Source organism: Aedes albopictus, chromosome 2 (genome assembly GCF_035046485.1).
Source record: "Aedes albopictus strain Foshan chromosome 2, AalbF5, whole genome shotgun sequence".
Taxonomy (NCBI): domain Eukaryota; kingdom Metazoa; phylum Arthropoda; class Insecta; order Diptera; family Culicidae; genus Aedes; species Aedes albopictus.
The window spans coordinates 83,435,073-83,457,305 of NC_085137.1; the positions used below are offsets into that span (position 1 = coordinate 83,435,073).

General features: G+C 43.5%; 2 protein-coding genes across 2 annotated transcripts in view; one reads left to right on the top strand and one right to left on the bottom strand.

Annotated features, from left to right (window-relative positions):
- The window catches only part of LOC109428076 (uncharacterized), a 218,883-nt gene that overhangs the window by 127,727 nt on the left and 68,923 nt on the right, over window positions 1–22,233 (top strand). The window lies entirely within an intron of this gene.
- LOC134286101 (uncharacterized) lies at window positions 108–15,696 on the bottom strand. Its single transcript, XM_062847670.1, has 3 exons — window positions 15,603–15,696; window positions 10,328–11,229; window positions 108–218 (listed from the first exon to the last, which is right to left on the bottom strand). The coding sequence occupies exons 1-3, from the start codon at window positions 15,694–15,696 to the stop codon at window positions 108–110; spliced, it is 1,107 nt and encodes a 368-aa protein (XP_062703654.1).

A 22,233-nucleotide genomic window follows, 5' to 3' on the forward strand; every position in this document is an offset into this window, starting at 1 on the left:
GCATAAATCCATCACAGCGAAACAGATTAACTTGCGACAGCAGTGCCGCGCGCCGTCCATCTCGGGTGTCTCTTTTCTGTCATCATCGCATGTCTCTGTCTCTGTGCCTAGTCTTGGTTCGTCAACTGCTGCTGCTGTTGGTGGTGCCAGAACAACCCACGTCCGACGGCTCCCGCCTGGGTCGCAACGGCACCTTTTTTCCTTCCGGAACATTCATCCTTGGTAACATGACGAGAAAATAAAACGAAGAATACCGAATATAATCATATCGTGTCCTGCAGAAATTTAGCATCTCGTAGAGGTAAAATCTGGTTACTGAAACCGCACGGTAGCATTGTTATTCCATTTGGAGGACGACAACGACGACGATGACACCGACCACAGAGACACAAGGAAGACACATCATCTGATGCAGTAGTATGGTGTTGTGCTGGAATATCTTGCAGGCGTTCTTTATCCGGCACGAAGTTTTGGGGCCCTTATGGGATTGCAGTGGATATTGCGGCACTGACAACGCCGAAAAGCTGATTTCATGTTTTGCACCTCAATCGATGAAGGTACGGTGTCGCTCGGAGTGATACAGACAGAGATTTGAACAAGGATTTGAAAATGTATGATTGAGATCGCAGTTTGATATGCTGTTTGGATTCTTTGACGGTGCTAACAAGGCAAGCCCCAGAGGTTTTTTCGGTAGAATATGTAGGGGCCCCTATAGACACAGCTGTAATGGCGCTGGTATTCATCATGGCCATTCTGAGGGTGACGGGTTCGATTCCCGGTCGGTCCAGGAACTTTTCGTGAAGGAAATTTCCTTGTCTTACTTGGGCATAATGTATCTTTGTGCCTACCACACGATACACACATACACAATTTTCATTGGCAGTGGAAGCTCTCAGTTGTGAAAGTGCTCGTCAAACACGAAGATGAGAGGCAAACTTTGTCCCAGTGGGGAAGTTTCCTCAAGAATAAGAAGAAGAAAAAGTATTTAGTATATTTAACCCATCTACAAGAGTGTTGCCTATTTTTCGGCAAATTTGGCTTCCTTTGGATAGTCCCACGAAGCTTCCTCTAGAAAGTCCTCCGGGGATTCCTCTGGAAAGTCCCCCGGGACTTCTTCTGGAAAGTCCCCGGGACTTTTTCTGGAAAGTTCCTCGGACTTTCTCTGGAAAGTCCACCGAGACTTCCTCTGGAAAGTCCCTCGAGACTTCCTCTGAAAGTCCCCCGCGACTTGCCCTGGAAAGTCTCCCGGGACTTCCTCTGGAAAGCACTCCGGGGCTTCCTCTGAAAAGTCTCCCGGGGGGCTTCCTCTGAAAAGTCTCGCGGGGGCCTTCCTCTGGAAAGTCTCCCGGGGGGCTTTCTCTGGAAAGTCTCCCGAGGGGCTTCCACTGGAAAGTTTCCCGGGGGGCTACCTCAGGAAAGTCTCCCGGGGGGCTTCCTCTGGAAAGTCTCCCGGGGGGTTTACTCTGGAAAGTCTCCCAGGGAGCTTCCTCGGGAAAGTCTTCCGGGGGGCTTCCTCTGAAAAGTCTCCCGGGGGGCTTATTCTGGAAAGTCTCCCGGGGGGTTTACTCTAAAAAGTTCCCCGCGACTTCCTCTGGAAAGTTCCCCGGGACTTCTTCTGGAAAGTTCCCCGAGACTTCCTCTGTAAAGTCCCCCCCCCCGGAAAGTTCTCCGGGACATTCTCTGGACTGTGTGATTTGTCTGAAATGTTCCTGTGATTTTTCTGGAACTTGCTATTTTTCTGGAGAATCACTCAGCTTTTGTAGAGTTAAATTTGTAGATATTAGCGAATCGTATTAAATAGGCGCCAGCATACCTCATTAAATTGTCAAACTTATTAAATGTCGCCCTCTGATCTACATATTTTTCCATTTTCATTGCAGGTATTTCATTTCGCTGCTTCAACTTTGTGAGAATGAGGTCAGAACCCTGTAAAGTAAAGTAAGGTAATTCGAGGTAAAACAAGCAATATGACAGTTCAAAGGATCATGTAGTGATCTGAACCACTACCGTCCGTTCTGTTCTTCGAGCATGTTTACTAACTGGAAAGCCTTCTATTTCGAAATCATTACATTTCCGTCAGAAATGCGTAAGAAATATTCCAACAGTTAAGGAAAATTGAGGAAATACAAGCAACAAATCAGTCCACTGAACCGTGCAGCGATCCTTGTAGATGAGTTCTTCTATTTCAACAGTTGCAATGGATTTGACGCGCCCTTCTTATAACAAACCATCCCGTAGAAAGCTTGACAAGTAATGTGAATGTCATTATTCACCTTGTTGAATCATACTGTTGGAAGGAGATTCTCTTAAACCCGCAGATTTCGCGTAAGTGTCTCTACTTACGGGTCCACCACACCCCCTTCTGGCCCTTCATACAGCGGTATGTTGAATTCAAAGTGGTCATTTCATTTATTTAGTTAACATCAAATTCATGATAATATACTGAATCAACAATTTGCCGCCATAATACTCGATTTGCAGCTGCAGTTCTCCAACGTCGGTCACGCCCAACACTCGCCAGATCACGCTCCACCTGGTCCGCCCATCGTGCTCTCTGCGCTCCACGCCTTCTTGGACCAACCGGATGGTTAGCAAACACCAACTTTGCAGGGTTGTTGTCCGGCATTCTTGCAACATGCCCTGCCCACCGTAACCTTCTGGCTTTGGCCACCTTCTGGATGCTGGGTTCGCCGTAAAGTGCAGCGAGCTCGTGTGGTTCATCCTTCAAAGTGGTAATGAAATTTAATCTTTACTATTATGTAAGTGGAACTGCATGCAGAGCAACACTCAAGCTAGGATGGTGGCTATCTATATACATATGCATACATGATCGTAACATAGGGAAGTGGAACCATCTCGGCAGGGCTCCTATTTTGGGCACTTTTCTGCTATAACTCAGCCAATTTTGAACCAATTGACACAATTTTTGGAACGCGGTGATATACGCGTAGTATCTAGTCGTGTACAAAATTTCAAGTCAATTGATTTGTAATTGACCGAGTTATAGCGGCCCAAATGGCTCGCTACCCTATTATATTAAGCTTTCAATTTATGCAAAAAAAAAAAGAAAATTCGTTGACTGTAACGCAAAATATTTGAATTTTAGTAAATTCCATGTTTTTAAAAACTGTAAAGGTTTTTCCAGTTTGAGGAAAAACTTAAAAACTGTTCTACTTAAAAAATTTTGAAGCACGTTCTTGATATCAGAACATTATTATGCATCAACAATTTTGGTCGTTGATAGTAGTTCATGACTTTCGTTTTTTTTTTAAACTAGTGTAATTCGTATAAAAATTATTGCAGATATGGATTCCATCAATTTTTTTGTACTACAGAAATTCTTCTAGGAATTTGTTAAGATAACTTTCCTGGATTTTTTCCAGGAATTCTTCCAGGTTTTCCTTCAAGAGTTCCTCCAGGGATTCACCATGGAATTTCTTCTAAGTTTTTTTCAAGAACTTCTCCAGGAATTAATCCAAGATTTTTTCCAGGAACTTCTCCAAGAAATACCTCAGGAATTTCTTCAGGAATTCCTCCAGGAATTGCCCCTGGACATCATTCATAGACTATTTCAGCAATTCCTCCAAAAATCTCTACAGGAAATTCTCTAGGGATTTCTTCAGAGAATATTCCAAGAATTTCTCCAGGATCACTTTCAGAACTTTTTCAGGGATTCCTCCAAACATTTCACCAGGAATCGCTTCAGGAATTCTTCCAGGGATTTCTTCACATTTTTTTTCCAGGGATATTCTCAGAGACTCCGCCGAAGAATCCTATTGAAACTCTTCCAAGGGATCTTCCAGGAAATCTTGCAGGAATTTTTCAAGGGGGTTTACAGAAATTTTTCCAGCATTTCCTCCTAGAACACTTTTGGATATTTTTCCACAAATTCCTCCAGGAATTCTTCAAGGATTGCTTCAAGAATTTATCTAAGAAATTTGCCAAAAATTTCTCCATGAATTCCTACTGGGTCTCATCCAAGAATTCCTCCAGGAATTACGCTAGGAATTTGTTCATAAGTTTCTCCAGGCATTCCTCCAGGATTCTGTTTCAGAGATTTTCCCAGGAATTGCTTCAGGGATTTCTCCAAGAATTCCTCCAAGGATCGTTTTAGAAATTTCTCCAAGATTTCTTCTAGTAATTCCTTAAGATATTTCCTGGGAAATATTCCTATGGATTCCTCCCAGAATTCCTCCATGAATTTCTCCAAAATTGGTTCCAAGGATTCTTCAAAATTTTTCTAGGTATTCCTCCCGTAATTTATTCAGGAATTCCTCCAGGTATACTTTCAGAAATTCTTCCAGGGAGTCCTCTAGGCATTCCTCTAGGAATTGCTCCAGGGATTCATCTCCTCAAGTGATTTCATCAGAAATTCCTCTCAGGTTCTCTTCAAAAAATCATTCAGGAGTACATTCGGAAATTTCAGAAATTCTTCAATCATCTTTTCCAGGATAACCTGATGATTTTTTTTGAATTATTTCAAGATTCCCCATCAAACTGCGGCGATTTTTGTAGCCTTCAGCATGGTTGACAAATTTTGTGCAGATATCAACACAGACCGAAAATTCTACGATGTCGGTACAAAATTCAAGATGGCGGTCTAAAATCCAAAATGGCGGCTGCAAATTCAAGATGGCGGCTGTATAATGGAGTTTTAGGCCCTAAACCATTCAATATGGGTATATTTTGTATGGGGAAGATGTCCGGAGTCCAAAAATGGCGACCAGAATATCCAAGATGGCGCCTCCAGTTTCAAGATGGCGACTGTTTAAAGAAGTTTTAGGCCCTAAATCCATGCAAAATGGATATATTTTGTATGGGCAAGATGTCTGTAGTCTATAAATGAGGATCTGAATGGCAGCCTATTTATTGCATCCATAAACAAATTGAAATGATCCATAGAAAATCAAAAAGCGCTCCATAAAAAATGAGCATATGTTCCATGAAGATGTGCAATGTTACCCATAAATAATTGAAAGCGTTCAATACTTAACAAAAAATGTACCGATAAAACATAAAATTTTCCCATTAAGGCGAAACTGGAAGCATTTCCTCATTTTTTGGTTTTTGATTTTTTATTAAATAACGAAGCAAAATTTTCAAAATCGGTTTTCGTGCACATGTAGAGTATGGGTATCAGGGTATCTTATGAATTTTTTACGCGGTAGAAAATGTTTTTCGTTTTTGCAGAAATCATTTTTGAACATAATTTCACTAAAAAATGGTTTCTGACAAAACGAAAAACATTTTCTACCCCGTAAAAAATCCTAAGATGGGACCTGAACATTCAAGATGGCGTTCTAAAATTTAAGATGACGGCCTCAAATTCAAGATGGAGGCTGTTTAAAGGAGTTTTGGGCCATGCAATATGGGTACATTTGGTATGAGGAAGATTTTTTTTTTACTTAATCGTTTATTAAAGGCTCATGCGCCATCGGGCATAACGGAGCCGAATTCAATTTGAAACATTTTTACAATTTCATGTTTGTGTCTTATTTACTAGGTTAGCTTTGGGGAACCGTAAAACTCGCGGTTTGGTCGAGGTTAGGGGGAACAATAGTTTTTAAGGAAGGGATGGGATAATGGGGCTTTTCGTTAACTCTCTGCAGCATGGCGTGACGTATTTGCTGCTGGTCAAGCGTAGAGTGGACAAACAACCTGCAACGATACAAACAAACGGTTTTCGAAGGGACACGAGGTGGACAAGTGGAACAACAAGACGATGATATCAAACGAAGACTTCAACTTGTTTCAAGAAGTCGTACACAAGCTTCATGTACTCAAGATCAAGTTTACCCAACACATCTCTAATGTCTTCCTTTTCTGGTTTCCTTCGGGCCCTGAGGAATGCACATAAATCGGATCTAGCAATACCGTACTCGGGGCATTCCCAGACAACATGGTTGATATCTTGATAGCCTGCACCACAGCTACAGCGATTGCTATCTGTGAGCCCAATTCGATAGAAGTGTGAGCCCAGAGAGTAGTGATTGGACATAAGTCGACACATTATCTTGATAAAATCTCGACCCATGTCCAACCCCTTGAACCACGCCGTCTTCGATACCTGTGGAAGAATTGAATGTAACCACCTGCCCAATTCTCCTGCATCCCATTTTTGTTGCCAACTGACCAAGGCATGCTGACGAGCAATCGAAAAAAATTCATTGAAGACGATATGACGGTCATAAATATCGCCTTCCATAGCGCCCACCTTGGCGAGTGAGTCCGCTTTCTCATTGCCCGGGATCGAGCAATGCGAAGGGACCCAAACCAAAGTGATGTTATATGCTTGATTCGATAGAGCACTCAAAAATGATCGTATTTCGCTTAGGAAATACGTGGAGTGCTTTACTGGCCTCATTGAACGAATAGCCTCAATTGAACTGAGGCTATCCGTGAAAATGAAATATTGATCAGAGAGAAGAGAGGCGATTCGCTCTAATGCGTAGTGTATAGCCGCTAATTCTGCGACATATACTGAGCAAGGTCTTTGAAGTTTATAAGCGGCGCTATCAAGCTCATTAAATACACCAAATCCAGTGGAATCATTTGTTTTTGACCCGTCAGTGAAAAACCTTCTGTCACAACTGATATGACCAAACTCGCTTGCAAAAATTTTTGGAATGTGCTCCGATTGGAGCGGATCTGGGATTCCACGGATTTCTTGCATCATGGTCAGATCAAAACCTATAGTGGAATTGGAGAAATCTGGGAAGCAATCGCGGTTGGGAACGTTCAATGAAGGGTGAACCTCCACAGTCATGTACGAGTAGTACACTGTCATAAATTTTGTTTGATGAATTCGTTCGATCAGCTTCTCAAAGTTTTCAATTACCAAAGGATTCAGCACCTCACAGCGGATGAGGAACCTTAACGACAGTTCCACGAAACGATCTGATAAAGGGAGTACTGCTGCTAGTACCTCCAAACTCATTGTGTGCGTCGAGTTCATGCAGCCTAACGCGATCCGAAGACAACGATACTGGATACGCTCTAGCTTCAGGATGTGTGTTTTCGCGGCGGACTGAAAGCAAAAGCTACCGTATTCGAGAACCAACAGTATCGTTGTACGATAAAGCTTTATCAGATCTTCCGGGTGGGCTCCCCACCATGTTCCGGTAAGTGTACGCATGAAGTTGATTCGTTGTTGGCACTTCTGATACAGATAATTAATGTGCTTTCCCCAGGTACCTTTAGAGTCGAACCAGACCCCTAGATACATAGGGTTTCGAACTACTTGGGCACCCGCGTCAATTTCCGGCACCTCACAGCAAAACAAATCAAAATATCACTTGCCGCATATTTTCCAAACGCTTTTCCGTAGGTAATCGTCTCCCGCAACCTTTTCGCAACGGAATCCACAGTCAATGAGCTACACTTTCACTCTGAAGTCGCACAAGTACTCAAAACAAATATTACTCGCAGACGGGTGCACTTCGGCAGCACAAAGATGGGTGCCGAAGTGATATCCCATTTGATTTTGCTGGAAGTTCGGCACTGGTGCCGAGAATTGGTGCTGGACTAGGTGCAGTAAACTCGTTCAAAATCAACTTTCCGACAGAAAATCTTCACAACAATCACTGTTAACAACAAGTTCCATCAATAAGGTATCTGATTCAGTCGGAAGAAGTGGTTGAAAACAGTCGTTTCGTTGTGAATTTAGGTTATGAATAATTTTGTTTACATGTTGTGCCGGGAATAGGGCGAAAAACCCTATGCGAAAGAGCTTGAGCGAGTTCCTTACCCAAAAATTGAAGCTCTAGATCGGCTGAATCTCGCTTCCTAGAAAAGACAACTAACTCAGTTTTCTCCGGAGAGAATTCGATACCCAGCTTTACAGCCCAAGCAGACAAATTGTCCAGAGTATCTTGCAATGGTCCTTGCAGAGCTTCCGCCTCTGGTCCGGTGATAGAAACCACGGCGTCATCCGCAAGCTGTCTTAACGTGCAGTTTTCCACGAGACATTCGTCGATATCTCTGACGTAAAAATTGTAAAGAAGAGGGCTTAAGCATGAGCCCTGGGGGAGACCCATGTAACTAATTCGTGAAGTTGCCGAGGTTCCATGAGAGAAAAACATGTGCTTCTCAGACAACAAGTTGTACAAGTAGTTGTTTAAAATCGGAGAAAGCCCACACTCGTGGAGTTTGTCTGAAAGGACATCAACGCAAACTGCATCAAAAGCCCCCTTAATATCCAAAAATACTGAACCCATTTGCTCTTTCTGAGCGTAGGCCAGTTGAATTTCTGTAGAAAGCAGCGCCAGACAATCGCTCGTTCCCTTGCCTCTGCGGAAACCGAATTGAGTATCTGAAAGAAGGCCTTTCGATTTAACCCATGTGTCGAGCCGATGGAGAATCATCTTCTCTAGCAGCTTCCGTAAGCACGACAACAACGCAATAGGACGGTACGAGTTGTGATCCGACGCGGGCTTCCCGGGCTTTTGAATGGCGATAACCCTCACTCGTCTCCAGTCATCCGGAACAGTGTTGCTTTCCAAGAATAGATTGAACAAATTCAACAAGCGCCTCTTCGCGACGTCTGGGAGGCTTTTGAGCAAGTTGAACTTTATTCTATCCATTCCTGGGGCAGAGTTGCTACATGACAGAAGCGCGAGTGAGAATTCTAGCATCGAAAAGGGCGAGACAGATTTTCTTTGCGAAGTCGAAAATCCATCGAGGCGAGCTCTCTCTATCCTCATTAACCGATACCGCGTTACGCATTCTCCTTCCGACCGTCCAGAGAGTCTGCATTGATGTCTCCCGCGATAAACCGTTGACGAAATTCCTCCAATAACCACGTTTCTTCGCCTTCACGAGATTCGTAAATTTGTTGTGAAGAGAAGAATACCGCTCGTAGTTCTCCCGTGTACCGCGCTTCCGGTATGCTTTAAACGCGGCGGATCTTTCGCGATAGGTTCCGGTACATTCTTCATCCCACCACAATGTGGGGGGTCTTCGCCGTATCGAAGTTCCCGGAACCGGTCTACGCTGCGCTTGAAGAGCACTTTCGACGATTAACCCGGACAAGAATTGGTATTCTTCCTGCGGTGGAAGAACGTCAATCGACTGCTCGCCTTCGGATACCAACTCAGCATATTTACCCCAGTCAATATGCTTCGTGAGGTCATACGCGACGTCGATCTGGCGAGCCTGACACGAATCATTGGTAACTGAAATTTTAATTAGCAGATGATCACTACCATGGGGATCCTGAATTACATTCCACGTGCAATCCAATGATAGTGAATTCGAACATATTGAGAGGTCTAACATGCTTGGAGGATCTGGAGGTTTAATTCGCGTTGCTTCCCCGGAGTTCAAAATTGTCAAATTGAAATAGTCGCAGAGGTCATATATCAGGGTTGCGCGATTGTCGTCCTTCGGAGACCCCCAGGCTGTTCCGTGTGCATTAAAATCTCCTAGGATCAACCAAGGCGCAGGCATAGCACAGCATATTTCCGCAAGATCTCTGCGAGATACTCTTGTACTAGGCGGTATATAAACACTGGCTACGCTGAAACTTTTTCCTTGTATAGTAACATGACATGCAACTATTTCAGTGCCGTTCATCGGGGGGAAATCAATTCTATAAAAGGAATGGAGCTTATTGATCCCCAAGATCACCCCCAAGTAACACACTTGTCACCGAAGAGTCACGGCGGCGCAGGTTTTTGTTGCGCAGAAGTCACTGTGACTTAGTTCTAACAAATAAACACTTACTTGCTAGAAGTAAGTCACAGTGACTTTTCCGCAACATAAACCTGCGCCGCCGTGACTCTTCGGTGACAAGTGTGTTACTTGGGCCCCTCCATATCCATCCCCTCGATCACGACGAATAATATTAAAATCGTGGAAAGAAATATCTTTATCGGAAGTTAACCATGTTTCACTAAGGGCAAATATGTCACAACATGTTCTGTGAACTAAAAATTTGAACGCATCCATATTTTTGATTAGACTTCTACAATTCCACTGTAGGACTTCAATCATATCTTCGACCTCGCTGGACAAATTATCCATCGAAAGATATGAATGATTCAAGAATCGGCCATTTTGAAGCCAGTTGCTTCAGAAGGGGTGTCATAAAGGGAAGTGCCACGTTTATCAAACTTCTTATAGCGGGTGAGATATTAAACGTTTCGAAGATGATATCCACTATCCCAGAAAGAGTCAATTTTCCGAAAAGACCGACTGGGTTTTGTCGACGTTCCTGTTGACTAGATTGTTGTCTTTCTGGGCGAAAAATTGGGGCGACTGGGGTTTTAGAAGCTCCCGGAAGTGACGGAAAATCTCCAGCAGAAAATTTGAAACCTGGAGGTGATACCTTTTTGGTGTTTCCGCCACTTCTTGATTTTACCAGAGGGGTTTGAGAAGCTGGTTGAGCAACAGGAATGGTTTGAGAAGCTCGCTGTTGCATGTGCCGCTTTGCAACAGCTCGCTTCCTTTTCGTCCCTGTCTCAATTACAGTGTACTCTACACCACCCTCAGCGTCAGAGCCTTGATCGTCATCTGGCAGGGATGCAAAGATGTTGTTGTTAGTTGGAGGTTGGGTAGTTGGAACAGCGGCCGGGATGATGTTTTTGAGCATTTCTGCATATGACCTCCTCGACCGCTGCTTTAAAGAATTTATAGAACGTTTCTCCCGCTCTACGTACTTTGGACATGCACTGAGCTCGTGAGGTGGTGTTTCACCACAAGTTACGCATTTTGGCTCCGTGTTGCAGGGGTCCTCGGCATGTTGTTCACCACACATACCACAACGTGGTTTATTACTGCAATAAAGTGCGGTATGGCCCAACTGCCGGCATTTTTCACAGTGCATGACCTTCGGTTCGTAGAGACGAACAGGTAAGCGAAGGAGCCCAATCACGAGAACGCTTGGTAAAGCCGAGCCAGGAAAGGTCACCCTAATAGATTTTGACGGCTTTGTTGAGCCATCAGGTTGTGCCTTATTCATTTGAACGGCATCAAGTACTGGAACCAGTGGGACGGCACGATTTTTAAACCCACCAGCTCCAGACAAGATGGAGGCACGAGTCAAACTGTCGTCATTGACCACTCCTTGGCACTCTATCTCGAGGCTAGGCAGGTAAGTTTTGTACTCCCTCGTAAAAAGCTCATAGTTAACAATCCTGTTGGCCTGGTCGCGGTCGCTTACAGTAACGCGCAACTTATCGCGACTTGGTGAGTCAACCTCAAGGATGCCTCGAAACGATTTCTTCAGATCTTTTGCGATTTGTAATTTGTTATGTTTTTTTCCGTTCGGTTTGGGCCGAAAGAAAACCAGAAAGGGACCCTTAGATCCGGGTGGGTAAACTTTCTGACGGGGATTTGCCGGATTAGGAGCCGAATCAGAAGTAGAGTGGTACACCGAGGATATGAGGAAGATGCCTGGAGTCCAAAAATGGCGACCAGAATATCCAATATGGCAGTCTAAAATTCAAGATGGCAGCTCCAAATTCAAGATGGCGGTTGTTTAGTGAAGATGGTGGCTGTTTGATGGCGTTTCAAGTTCTAAATCCATGTCATATGGGTTTATTTATCCAAGATGGCAATTAAACATCCAAGATGGCGGCTCCAAATTCAAGATGATGGTTGTTAAATGAAGTTCTGGGCTCTAAAACTATGCAATATGGGTATATCTGGTATGGGGAAGAAGTGTGGAGTCCAAAACTAAAGAAAAGAATATTCAAGATGGCGGAATTAATTCCAAAATTTTGGCTCAAAATTTAAGATAGCTACTTTTTGTTAAAGCAAAATGGGAAAGCGTCCATACAAAAATTTGAAAATTTGTATGGAGCGTAGACTTTCGCCAGACCCCCCCTCCCCCCAAAAAGTCTACGTGGTTTATGAACGGCCCCAAGGCAGCCATTGTGACGGCCATCTTTGGATTCGCTCATATATGTCCTTAAGAGTTTGAGGCTCAAACATCAAAGCAACATAAACGATTTGATTTCTGGTTCCATGTAAGAGATTTTTGTTTAACGTATGAAAGTGCGATATTCATCAGCATGTCACTTGAGTTTTGTTTAAATGTGTTTTCGAAGGCACGAGAAAGGCGCCATTACCGCTAGGTGGATTAATTAGGGCTTTTGTTAATCATCTCGTCTGGCAAACACCGTTACACTCTTACAGTTCACGTTGATTACGTTGAGTAACTGCTGCACATTTCTAACAAAACTTGTTAAAAGTGTGTTGTCAGTGTCGCAAATCGAAGACTCCAATTTCAAATGGCAAAAAAACTCCTGCAAAGCTCCAGGGACTCATTCGCACCAGTTTTTCCCATATTGCCGAATATTTGACTGACGTTTTCGTGTGTCGGTCTTGCGGACTACGAAAAGAGAGGATTGATGGGTGCTATTTGCACACACTTCAAAGTTATGCTTTTTCTCCCCAGTCCAACGACCACCACGCCCGAAGGGGGTAGTAGAGCGTTTCGGAAGTTGCAGTATTTCATCGTGCGATGATGCTTCGACCTGCTGGCCTCTCCAGAGAGGATAAATTGGAGCCAACTAGGGGAAAAATATAACATTCACAGAAGAACAAAAGGACTTGTGCGTGCCTTCATCGCGGAATGTAGCGTGATGTGGGGGAAAATCATGTATGTACTTTACTAAAAATAACATTCAGAAATGTATAACCTTACATTACGTCTCCAAACAGTTGAAGAGGTTTTCACAAGAAAACATGTGTTTTTTGGGGCAAGAGATTGCTACAATATTTTCTCTTCCCCACGTTGATCTACAATCTGACGTAGAAAGCACCATTTTCGCTTAAAAGTGGGAGATCACAAACATTCAGATAATGAAGATAACTATCAGTTATATAATTGGTTCCTTGTGTGAGAGTAACTGATCTGACGATACAGAAAAGAGTAGCATCTACGGGCGTTCAATCCAGCTCAAGAAAGCCACTTACCTTCATGACATTCTTTCAGTCCATTTGAATGTTTTCACCCACCGAAATGAACCTTCACCCCACTTTCCACTAAGACGCACATATATGATCATTATGGATGCTTGTTGGCTGTTGTTATTATGACATGTGTTTGCGTTTCGAGAGCGACCCGCAAACACACGCTCATGAGCGCGCCGCCGTTGTTCGTTATTGCAAGCAAGTCCTTGGTCCTGGGGATTAAGAGGGTCGTTGCGTGCGGGTTTCGTGTGTCAAGGTGAATGGCATGCGTGCGATGATTACTGTTCTGACAGGTATATGATATAATGTTTGTCCGGCCTGTTCTGGGTCGTTGGCAGGATGGCTACCCCCGGCCAAGTGTGCCATTGATGATGATAGGCGTGTGAGCCTTATGAGAAGGTCGTTCGCTAGGGTACCCACCACACCACCGCACTGTTGGATCCAAGGAATAACGGCGGCGCGGCGTTGATGCGATGCTTGATGTCTAGAGTAAATGTTTTAATAACGGATCACAAGTGTCCCACTGGGGCGAGGAAGATAATTACATGGCATGAATTGTGCTACCAACAACCAACGACCGGAATCAAGTCCGCAGTGTATGTGGTTGATGGATCACAAATGATTCTGACAGCTTACTAATTGTAATCCGTGTGCCGAGTGACAGGCGCTCGTTAAGAGAAACTGGGAATTGATGCTTATTAGTGACGTAACTGTTGCTGCGCGGCGGTGGAAATGTGACTGAGTGACTTTTGATTGATAGAACCATTCCAAATGTCGATACATATCTGCTCTAGGGATTAAAATGGATCTGCTTGATGAGCATTTTGAGCTCGAAATCGCATTGGGACTTAAAGGTTGAAGGAATTATAAGATATTCCAACACTGCTCACGGGTTTGGGATTGATAATGTAATCGCAATATAATGTACTAACGTAATCATTGTTTGGGTGAAATACGACAGGGATAATATGGATGATTCCGTGTAAATTTCTCCCTAAAATTAACTGGGAAATACTGAAATATACTTTGCGGAATAGTTGGAGAAGTGCCTGTACAAATCACCAAAAGATGTCCGCCTCCTATTTTACAATTCTGAAAGAAATGGCTTCAATATTCGAACAGTAAAGTTAACAAAAACACGTTAACAAATTACCTCTAATTCCGTACAATTCCTTCCACAAACATCGGAAAATAACTTGCATTATCTAATTTGAATGACTAACCTACAAACAGCATTTTCCACAACATTCCTTCCGAAAACGAAACACAAAGCAACATTCCTCACCTGCTTCAGTATATGCTGTACCATCCAACGAACCAACGTGCTCCGCACAAACAAACGGGGACCTGACTTGGTTAGCCGGAGCGCGACGACGACGCCGCACCGAGCACAAGCTGATTAAGTCATGCCGTGAATTTCCTTTTCTACAAAAGAATTTCCCCGGGCTTCCTTTGAAACACACGTCCGCGATTCCTCGCCGTTGAGTTTTCGTTTCGCAATGCAATCAATTATGCGCGCATTCACCCGTTCTCGAACGCACACAGAGCATCATCCCTTCCGCCCCACCCACCCGCCGTAGTCTTCGTTTTCTTCGTTGTCGTCGACAATGTTTTCTCGATCTTCCGTCTCCGCCGGATGGGCCTCTGGGTTCCCGGTGGGGCGGGAGGATGGAAGGGGCATCACATGGAAGCTCACAATTCTAATTAAAATGTTTTACGCTTCCCCTTCATCGGGAATGAACTTTTTGATGCCTCCGAGCGGGTGATTGAGCGAAAGCATCATGACAGACTTTTCTTCTTCGTTCTGTTCTGTTCTGCTGGGATGGAGATGCTGCTGCCCGGCAGTTTACAATATTCGAAGTTTGTGTAGAATTAAATTCCATTTCCAGTGACTTTCGGAGTAACAACACACGGCTTTCTTCGGAGACCGATAAGGCAAGCCTTTCAACAACGTTGTTCGAGGCTTACTGGATGAAAAGAAGTAAATGAGTTAAATAAATTGTATTAAAGAATGGTGAAGAAGCGGGCTGTCGGGGATGTGTCATTTGAATTTCAACTCATTGGTGTCAATCCATGTCTCAACAGCTCGGGAATTTACGTTTAATGTTGATGGAACAGGACACAATATTACACTTGACGCTCGACGTTTGAATGGCGGTTACATCTTATATGTTGTATCTGGATGCATTTTTCTTGCTACATTTATCCTTTATTTGGCATCAGAAGATTGGTCAGAAGGGTAGACGATGATACGATAAGAAACTCTCCATCATCGATTCATCTGCTCCGCTCATCTTGGCCGCATGCAGTCCTTCTTATACCTTGGCAATTTCCCAACATGCCTTGACCTCCATATCCTTTCGTTTTAGCTTAGCGGCTCATACGCTACTCCAAACATTGTTCTTTTTTTCCTTCTAAATCAGGGGCGGAAAATCTGCTCAACAGGCACCAGGAAGAAAGGCTCAACAGGAAGGTCCAGGTGGTGTGGGGTTAAGGCCTGCTTCTTCAACGAAAATATCAGCCAAGACTACTCTGTCCTCGACCCACTAAACATACTCCCATGGTCGCAAACCCTATGTACGTCTGACTTGAACCACCAGGAAGGCATTGCTTCAGAGAGGTGTGCACATCATACCCTCAGGTTTGGCTGCGTTGCCTGCAGCAACGATCATTGATGTACCCACCTATGGGTCCGCAGGACCGCAGGACATCCGTATAGTCTACGAAGCCGACTCCAAGCCCTTGGATCACCTTTGGCACAACGTCTGCACTAGCCATTCTCCGAGTCCACGCGCCACCTTCTCTGTAGCCCCAAGACGATGTGGGTGATAGCCGTTAAAACGGAATTCCAGCCAAACTCATCCCTACACATCCTTAACAAGATTATCCGGAGTTGTGTCCTCTCCGCATGTGGCAAGCATACGGTCACGCATTGTATACAGGAGCAAAACGTGTTCCGCCGTTTCCTCTAAACCAGTAAAAACTGGTCATTCGAGAGAACCCGCATGACCAGAACGATGTAGATACTGTCAGAAGAATCATTACCTGAGTCAGGTGGAATGTTACTTCCCCATGGTGCCATTCTCCGTATACTCTAAGTTCAATATTATGGGGAACGCGCGACTATTTCCGTGAGTCGGTCGGTTTTCTCGGTAGGGAGATGGGGACGCGAATATTGAATGCAAAATCAGAAGCGCGCGATAACTTTCGTGGGAAAGTCGGTTTTCACGGTAGTGTAAACGATCAATGCGGTGACACGTTTAATTTAGAATGATCGTTGACGTATGTGCATTACCCTTACTATCGTGACCAAATAAATCATAATCGGGATGAAGACCGTGACCGTGTGTTTTTCATATAATTAGTGGATCATATCACCTACCAAAGGTGGCTCCAAGATCCACACCTTACCCTATCCTACTAACAAATACTCCTTCCCGAGACAACTGTGGGGATGCTGTGGATTCCACGGTTTCTAGTAACAACGGTTGTCGAACTAACATTTCTTCCCCTTTCCCGATGACCGTAAGTACGTGGCCGGCACCGTTATTGACTTTAAAATATTGAACTCTCGAGTTGTGCACATTGAGAGTGTGTGTAGCTAGTCCCAAGCACCATTCATTGGATCTTTGTGCAACTTCGATTGTTCTGGTCAATCATGGATTAGCAACTACGATGTGTACGGTAATCCTTGCTTTGCTTTGGTATGCCTGTTTACAGAGTTTGTGTTGTTGACAGTGCTGAAAAATTCATTTCGTCATATCTAAATTCAATCACCTACAGCTCATTTTGAAGGCTGAACCTGAGAATATGGTATATGAAAAACTTGTGCAGCTAGACCAGTTCTGCTAGAAAGCCACGAAAAAACCGTTATTTTTCGAATATTTAACGTAAATGTCACGGGCTTCCTTTGAAAAATGCCATATGATATTCGCGTTGAATATAATTTAGCATTTTTCAAAGGTGGTCCGTGACATTTACGTTAAATATTCGAAAAATAACGGTTTTTTCGTGGCTTTCTAGCAGAACTGGTCTAGCTGCACAAGTTTTTCATATACCATATTCTCAGGTTCAGCCTTCAAAATGAGCTGTAGGTGATTGAATTTAGATATGACGAAATGAAATTTTCAACACTGGTTGTTGATGATCTGGCATCTGGTCTGTTCCCGAAGCTCGGTGTTCGTGTGGGCTCATAAAATGTTCTCCACATCCGCGATCAGATGGAAAAGAGGCATCTGTTCTATGTTGTTGTAGGGGAGAGCAAATTTTGGACCAAGGCTGAGAAGGATTAGTGTTTCTAATGGTACGGTTTTGTTGGTCGCATTGAGGATGGCGCCGCAGTTTTCAGTCGGAAGCGAGGCATGGTTAGCTTCTACGGATCGACTCAAAAGGTTGTTGTACTTACGAGCTGTTTGTTGTGATTTTCGACGAAGGTTGTCAGCAATTCGGATACTACGATACTAGATTAGCAGAAGGTTACCACTACACCGATCCGGAAATCCAGCAGCTTCAAGAGAAATCGGCACTGATAGACCACTGCATCACCCACTAACACCGCTTTAACATCCAGCAACCCACCATTGTCGATATCACCTACAAGAGTCAAGCTCTGCAAGTGTTGGCAATGTGTCATATACACACCAAAATTTTTTAAATGCTTCCAGCACGCCAAAAATCAGCAAAAGAAATTGCTGAATTTCAGCAACATTTTTGCTGAATTTCAGCACAACTTTGCTTTGCTGATCAACTGTCAAAATTGCTGGATGGCTCAGCAAGTTGAAAAATAATTGCTGATATTCAGTAATTTGTATTGCTGAATGAAATCAGCACGCCAAAAATCAGCAAAGTTTGCTGATTACCAGCAAAAATATTTTGCAGTGTAGCGACGACTTCCAACACGGTCAATCATTGGACAGACACCGATAATTTAAGCCACGCGTACGCAAATCTACTCTCAATGATCAAAAATCGGAAGAAGAAGAGAAGAGTCGTCTAACACTAACCAATATCGACAAAATACAAACGATCTAACCACCCAACTAACACAAACAAATCCGATCACCCTGATACCGCCAACTGTTAACACCCCACAGTAATTCCATCCCCGCCAGCACGAACAGAAGTGTTCCCAAAGTTCCAAGTGTTGTGACTCGAACTGTGTACCCACCCACTATTTCAGTCGAGGTGCTAGGGTCCAAGTATGATCGAATGTAATTCAAAAACTACATTTATTATGTTCGCGCACAGAGTGAACGTGTGTAGAGTAATATCGAAATACTGTTCATTTAGCTTCCCTCTTGTCGTTGGAACACGCACTTTTCATCCTGACTGCTCTTCCTTGCTTTCCTTCAAATAAATAGGCCCTGATGAAGATCCCAACCACAGAATCGAAACGTTGGCAATGGTCTAAAATAATCAACGCTTTTCTGTGACTGAAAGCCGAAAAATACCAAGTTTCATTTTAAAATTACTCAAGCGATTCCTCTTGGATTTCCTCCAGAGATTCCTCCAAGAATTGCTACAGGAATCCCTCCAGGAATTTAAAAAAAAAAAAACTTCAGGGATCCCATCAGGTATCCCTCGAGAATTTTGTCTAGAAATTCATTGAAAGATTAATTCAGAAATTTCGTCAGGCAATTCTCCCGGAATTTCTCTAGGGAACCTTCATAGAATTCCTGCAGGAATTCATTCTTGGATTCCACCAGGAATTCTTCCAGGAATTTCTTTGGGGATTTTCCAGAATTCCTCCAGGTAAACTTTCAAAAAATCCACAGGGATCCCTCCAGAAATTCCCCCGGGAATTCCTCCTGAGATTCCTCCAGGGATTCTTTAAGAGATTTTGCTCCAAAAATTGCTTCAGGGATTGATCCAGAAATTCCTCCGAGGTTTATTCCAAAAATTCTTCCAGGGTTTTCTCCAGGGATTCCTCCAGGAAATCCTACAGTTACCCAGTCAACCAGTGTTCGTTCGTATAAGATGTTGAATAAGTTGTTAAAGTGGAGGCGATAAGCGTACATTTTACATGCGCGTTAGGCGTGGAGGCATGCACGCATATGGCCTCCAATTTATCATCTTATGCAACATCTTATACGATTACTGGTTGTCTGGGTAGTCCTTCAAAAGTTTCTCCAGGGATTCCTTCAAGAAGTCCTCTAAGGATTTCTTTTGGGATTCCTCCACGATCTCCTCCTCCAATTCCTCCAGGCATTCTTGCAGAAATTCCTCAAGTGATTCCTCCAGGAATCATTCCAGGGATTCATCCAAAAATTCATCCCAGGATTTATCCTAGAATTTTCTTAGGGATTGCACCGGGAACTCTTCTACGGATTGCTCCAGGAATTCCTCTGGTGATTTCTTCAGAAATTCCTCTCGGGATCGCTTTAAAAAAATATTCAGATGTTACTTCAGAAACTTCAGAAATGTTTCCATCATCTTTTCGAGGGATGCATCCAATAACTTCTCCAGGATTACCTGAAGATCTCGAGAAACTCTTCCAGCGATTACATATTGGTACAGTTTTGAATTCTGGATAGTTTTAAAGAAATGCATACAGGAACCAGGAATTATCTCCAAAAAATCTTCTAGCAGTTCATCCACGGATTTGTTCATGGATACATCAATGTTTTTTTTTTTCAAGAATAACCTCAACAGCTCCTGCAAAGGTATGCCTTCGCTAACTAGTCCTGCGGTTCATTCAGGAATATATTCTAATATTTTTTTCTCCAAGAAACCCTTCAAGAAGTTATCCATTGATTTTTTCACGAGGTCCTCCAAAGATTCCTCTAGGAGTTTTTCCAGGCATGTTTTGAAGGTGTTCCCCTTGAAAGCCCTTCCGGGATCCTTCTAATTCCTTCAAAACTTCCTCCGAGAATTTCTCAAGAGTTTCCTCCAACGATTGTTTCAAAACTTATCCTAGAATTTCTTCAGTAATGATATCAGAGATCTTCCACATTTTATGTAAGGATTCCTCCGAAAATTTCTCTTGAAACTTCTCCAAAAGGATGCCTGAAAAATTCCTTCCAGTATTTTCTTCCGGAATTTATTAAAGGATTCCATAAAAAATTCTTACAATATGTTCTCAAGCGCAGGTTTTGGTTCTGCAGAAGTCACTGTGACTTAATTTGAACAAATAAATTCTAACATGAATGGTCATCAACACGTCAAAACACCTTTTAGAATTAGGACATACAAACACAGACACAGAAATCATAGCATTAAGAGAGAAAACAGCAAATCGAACATTGTATTGACCACAACCATAGATTTGACTTAGACAACACATAAGTATTTGACAGAAGTGATAAAACACACAATCTCCCCTTTTCAGAGATGTGACACATCACAAATACACCCAACATTGTGAATCATCGCACCGACGTGTGTAGCTTAATCACAACGTACGCAGCAATTCTTCACACTATTGGAGAAAAGCTTCATCGACGGTAATAGAGACAAAACCCACCATTTTCAATTTAACAACAGAAAACTAAACATTGCTCAAAACAAGTGGAAAAATTAGTGACGAGAAATTAGAAATTAGCTACGAATCACTAATTCACTACGTAACGTCCAACCCAATATTTGTAATTGACCAAGATATTAATGTACATGATGTACAAAATAGTTAAACAGACCCCAACGGTTCTATGCAGAAAATTTGACAAAAATCGATAATAGCAATTGTAAGTTAGATTTATTATTTAAAGTACAAAAAAACTATACAATTCCAGAACCCCTGAAGAAGACCAAAAAAGTGGTCAAAACGTTGGGTAAAATCAAATAGTATCGTTTGATTTCTTCGAGACTGCTTAGTCGTTTCCGTAGCATAACTATTCCATACCGTCGAACCCTCCCAATCCGTTTTAGAATATAAAGTTGTTATATTCAATTTCATCGAGTTGCGTTTATTTATAAAAGAGCTTGTAGGTATCTAAATATGCTAAGGATGTTCGCCTAACCACCCCCCCCCCCCCCCCTTGCTGAACTTATGTCTACGCCCTCGCCGGTAACTACACGGTTGACTCGCAGAAAGCGGAGGGAGTTGGCAAGCCCCTGGACTACAATCCCTGCTGTCCCGTCGGATTGCTGGATTACCTTGGAAGGTGTATTGCGACGCTGGTCGATTTATATGTTTTGCGGATGGTATGGATTTTTTTACTAGAACATTCAAAACGTTGATAGAACTCTACAATTTACGGTGAACGCAATATCTTGGCTAAAGCTGAAAGGAGACGGTAAACAAGGTATGTTGCTGGAACGCCAGGAAAACGGGTCTGTAAAATTGGTGTTATCCATTTGGCACAAGAAGGCGTGGAGCGCAGAGAGTACGATTGGTGGATCACGTGCAGCGTGGTTTGGCGAGCGTTGGGCGTAACTGACGTTGTTGACTTGCAACTGAAAACCGAATAATATGACGATTTTTTTTTACTGAATTCGATGTTGAACTGAACTTATGAAATGAATGTGGTGTCTTGATTTGCTTCAGAATGGTACGGAGCGTGACAATATGGTCCACACAGGATCGTCCTGCTTGCTGCCATCGAAGAGTTGCGTCAATCTTCTCCTGTATCCAGTTTAGGATCACTATGCAGCGGACTTTGAGAACGATACACAGTAACATGACGCCCCGCCAATTATCGCATACAGTCAGGTCACCCTTCTTGGGTATCTTCACTAAGATATACCTTGCATCCAGTCGGCCGAAAATGTCACGGTTTTCCATATGTTGCAGAATAATTGATGCAGTAGTTGTGCGGATACTACGGGGTCAGCATTGAGCATCTCAGCTGATATGCGATCGACCCCTGGAGCCCTGTTCGATTTCATGCTACGGATGGTTGTTTCTATCTCCTGCACTGATGGAGCTTCGGTGTTGACACGGGTAATGCGTCGAACCCTTGGCGGATCATGCTGAGGTGTTGATGGCGTGGCCGACACTTGAAAAAGGTTTCCAAAGTGCTCGAACCAGCGCTTCAACTGGTCAGCCGGGTCGGTCAGTAACTGTCCAGATGTGTTTTTCACGGGCATCGTAGCATTCATCTTAGTCCCACTAAGGCGGCGTGAGACATCGTAGATGGGAAGGATGTCGCCGGTGTTTGCGGCTTTCTCGCCTTCGTCGGCTAGGAAGTCCGCCCACGCTCTTTTGTTCCGTCTACATGAGCGTTTCACTACCTTCTCGAGAGCCGAATAGCGCTGACGGGCTACGGCATTGGCTCCTCGTGATTTCTCTCGCTCTATCGCGGCTCCAGATATCATCTGTGATCCACTTCTTTCGGGTGCGTAGCTTACCCAAATTATTCTCGCTGGTGGCGATGA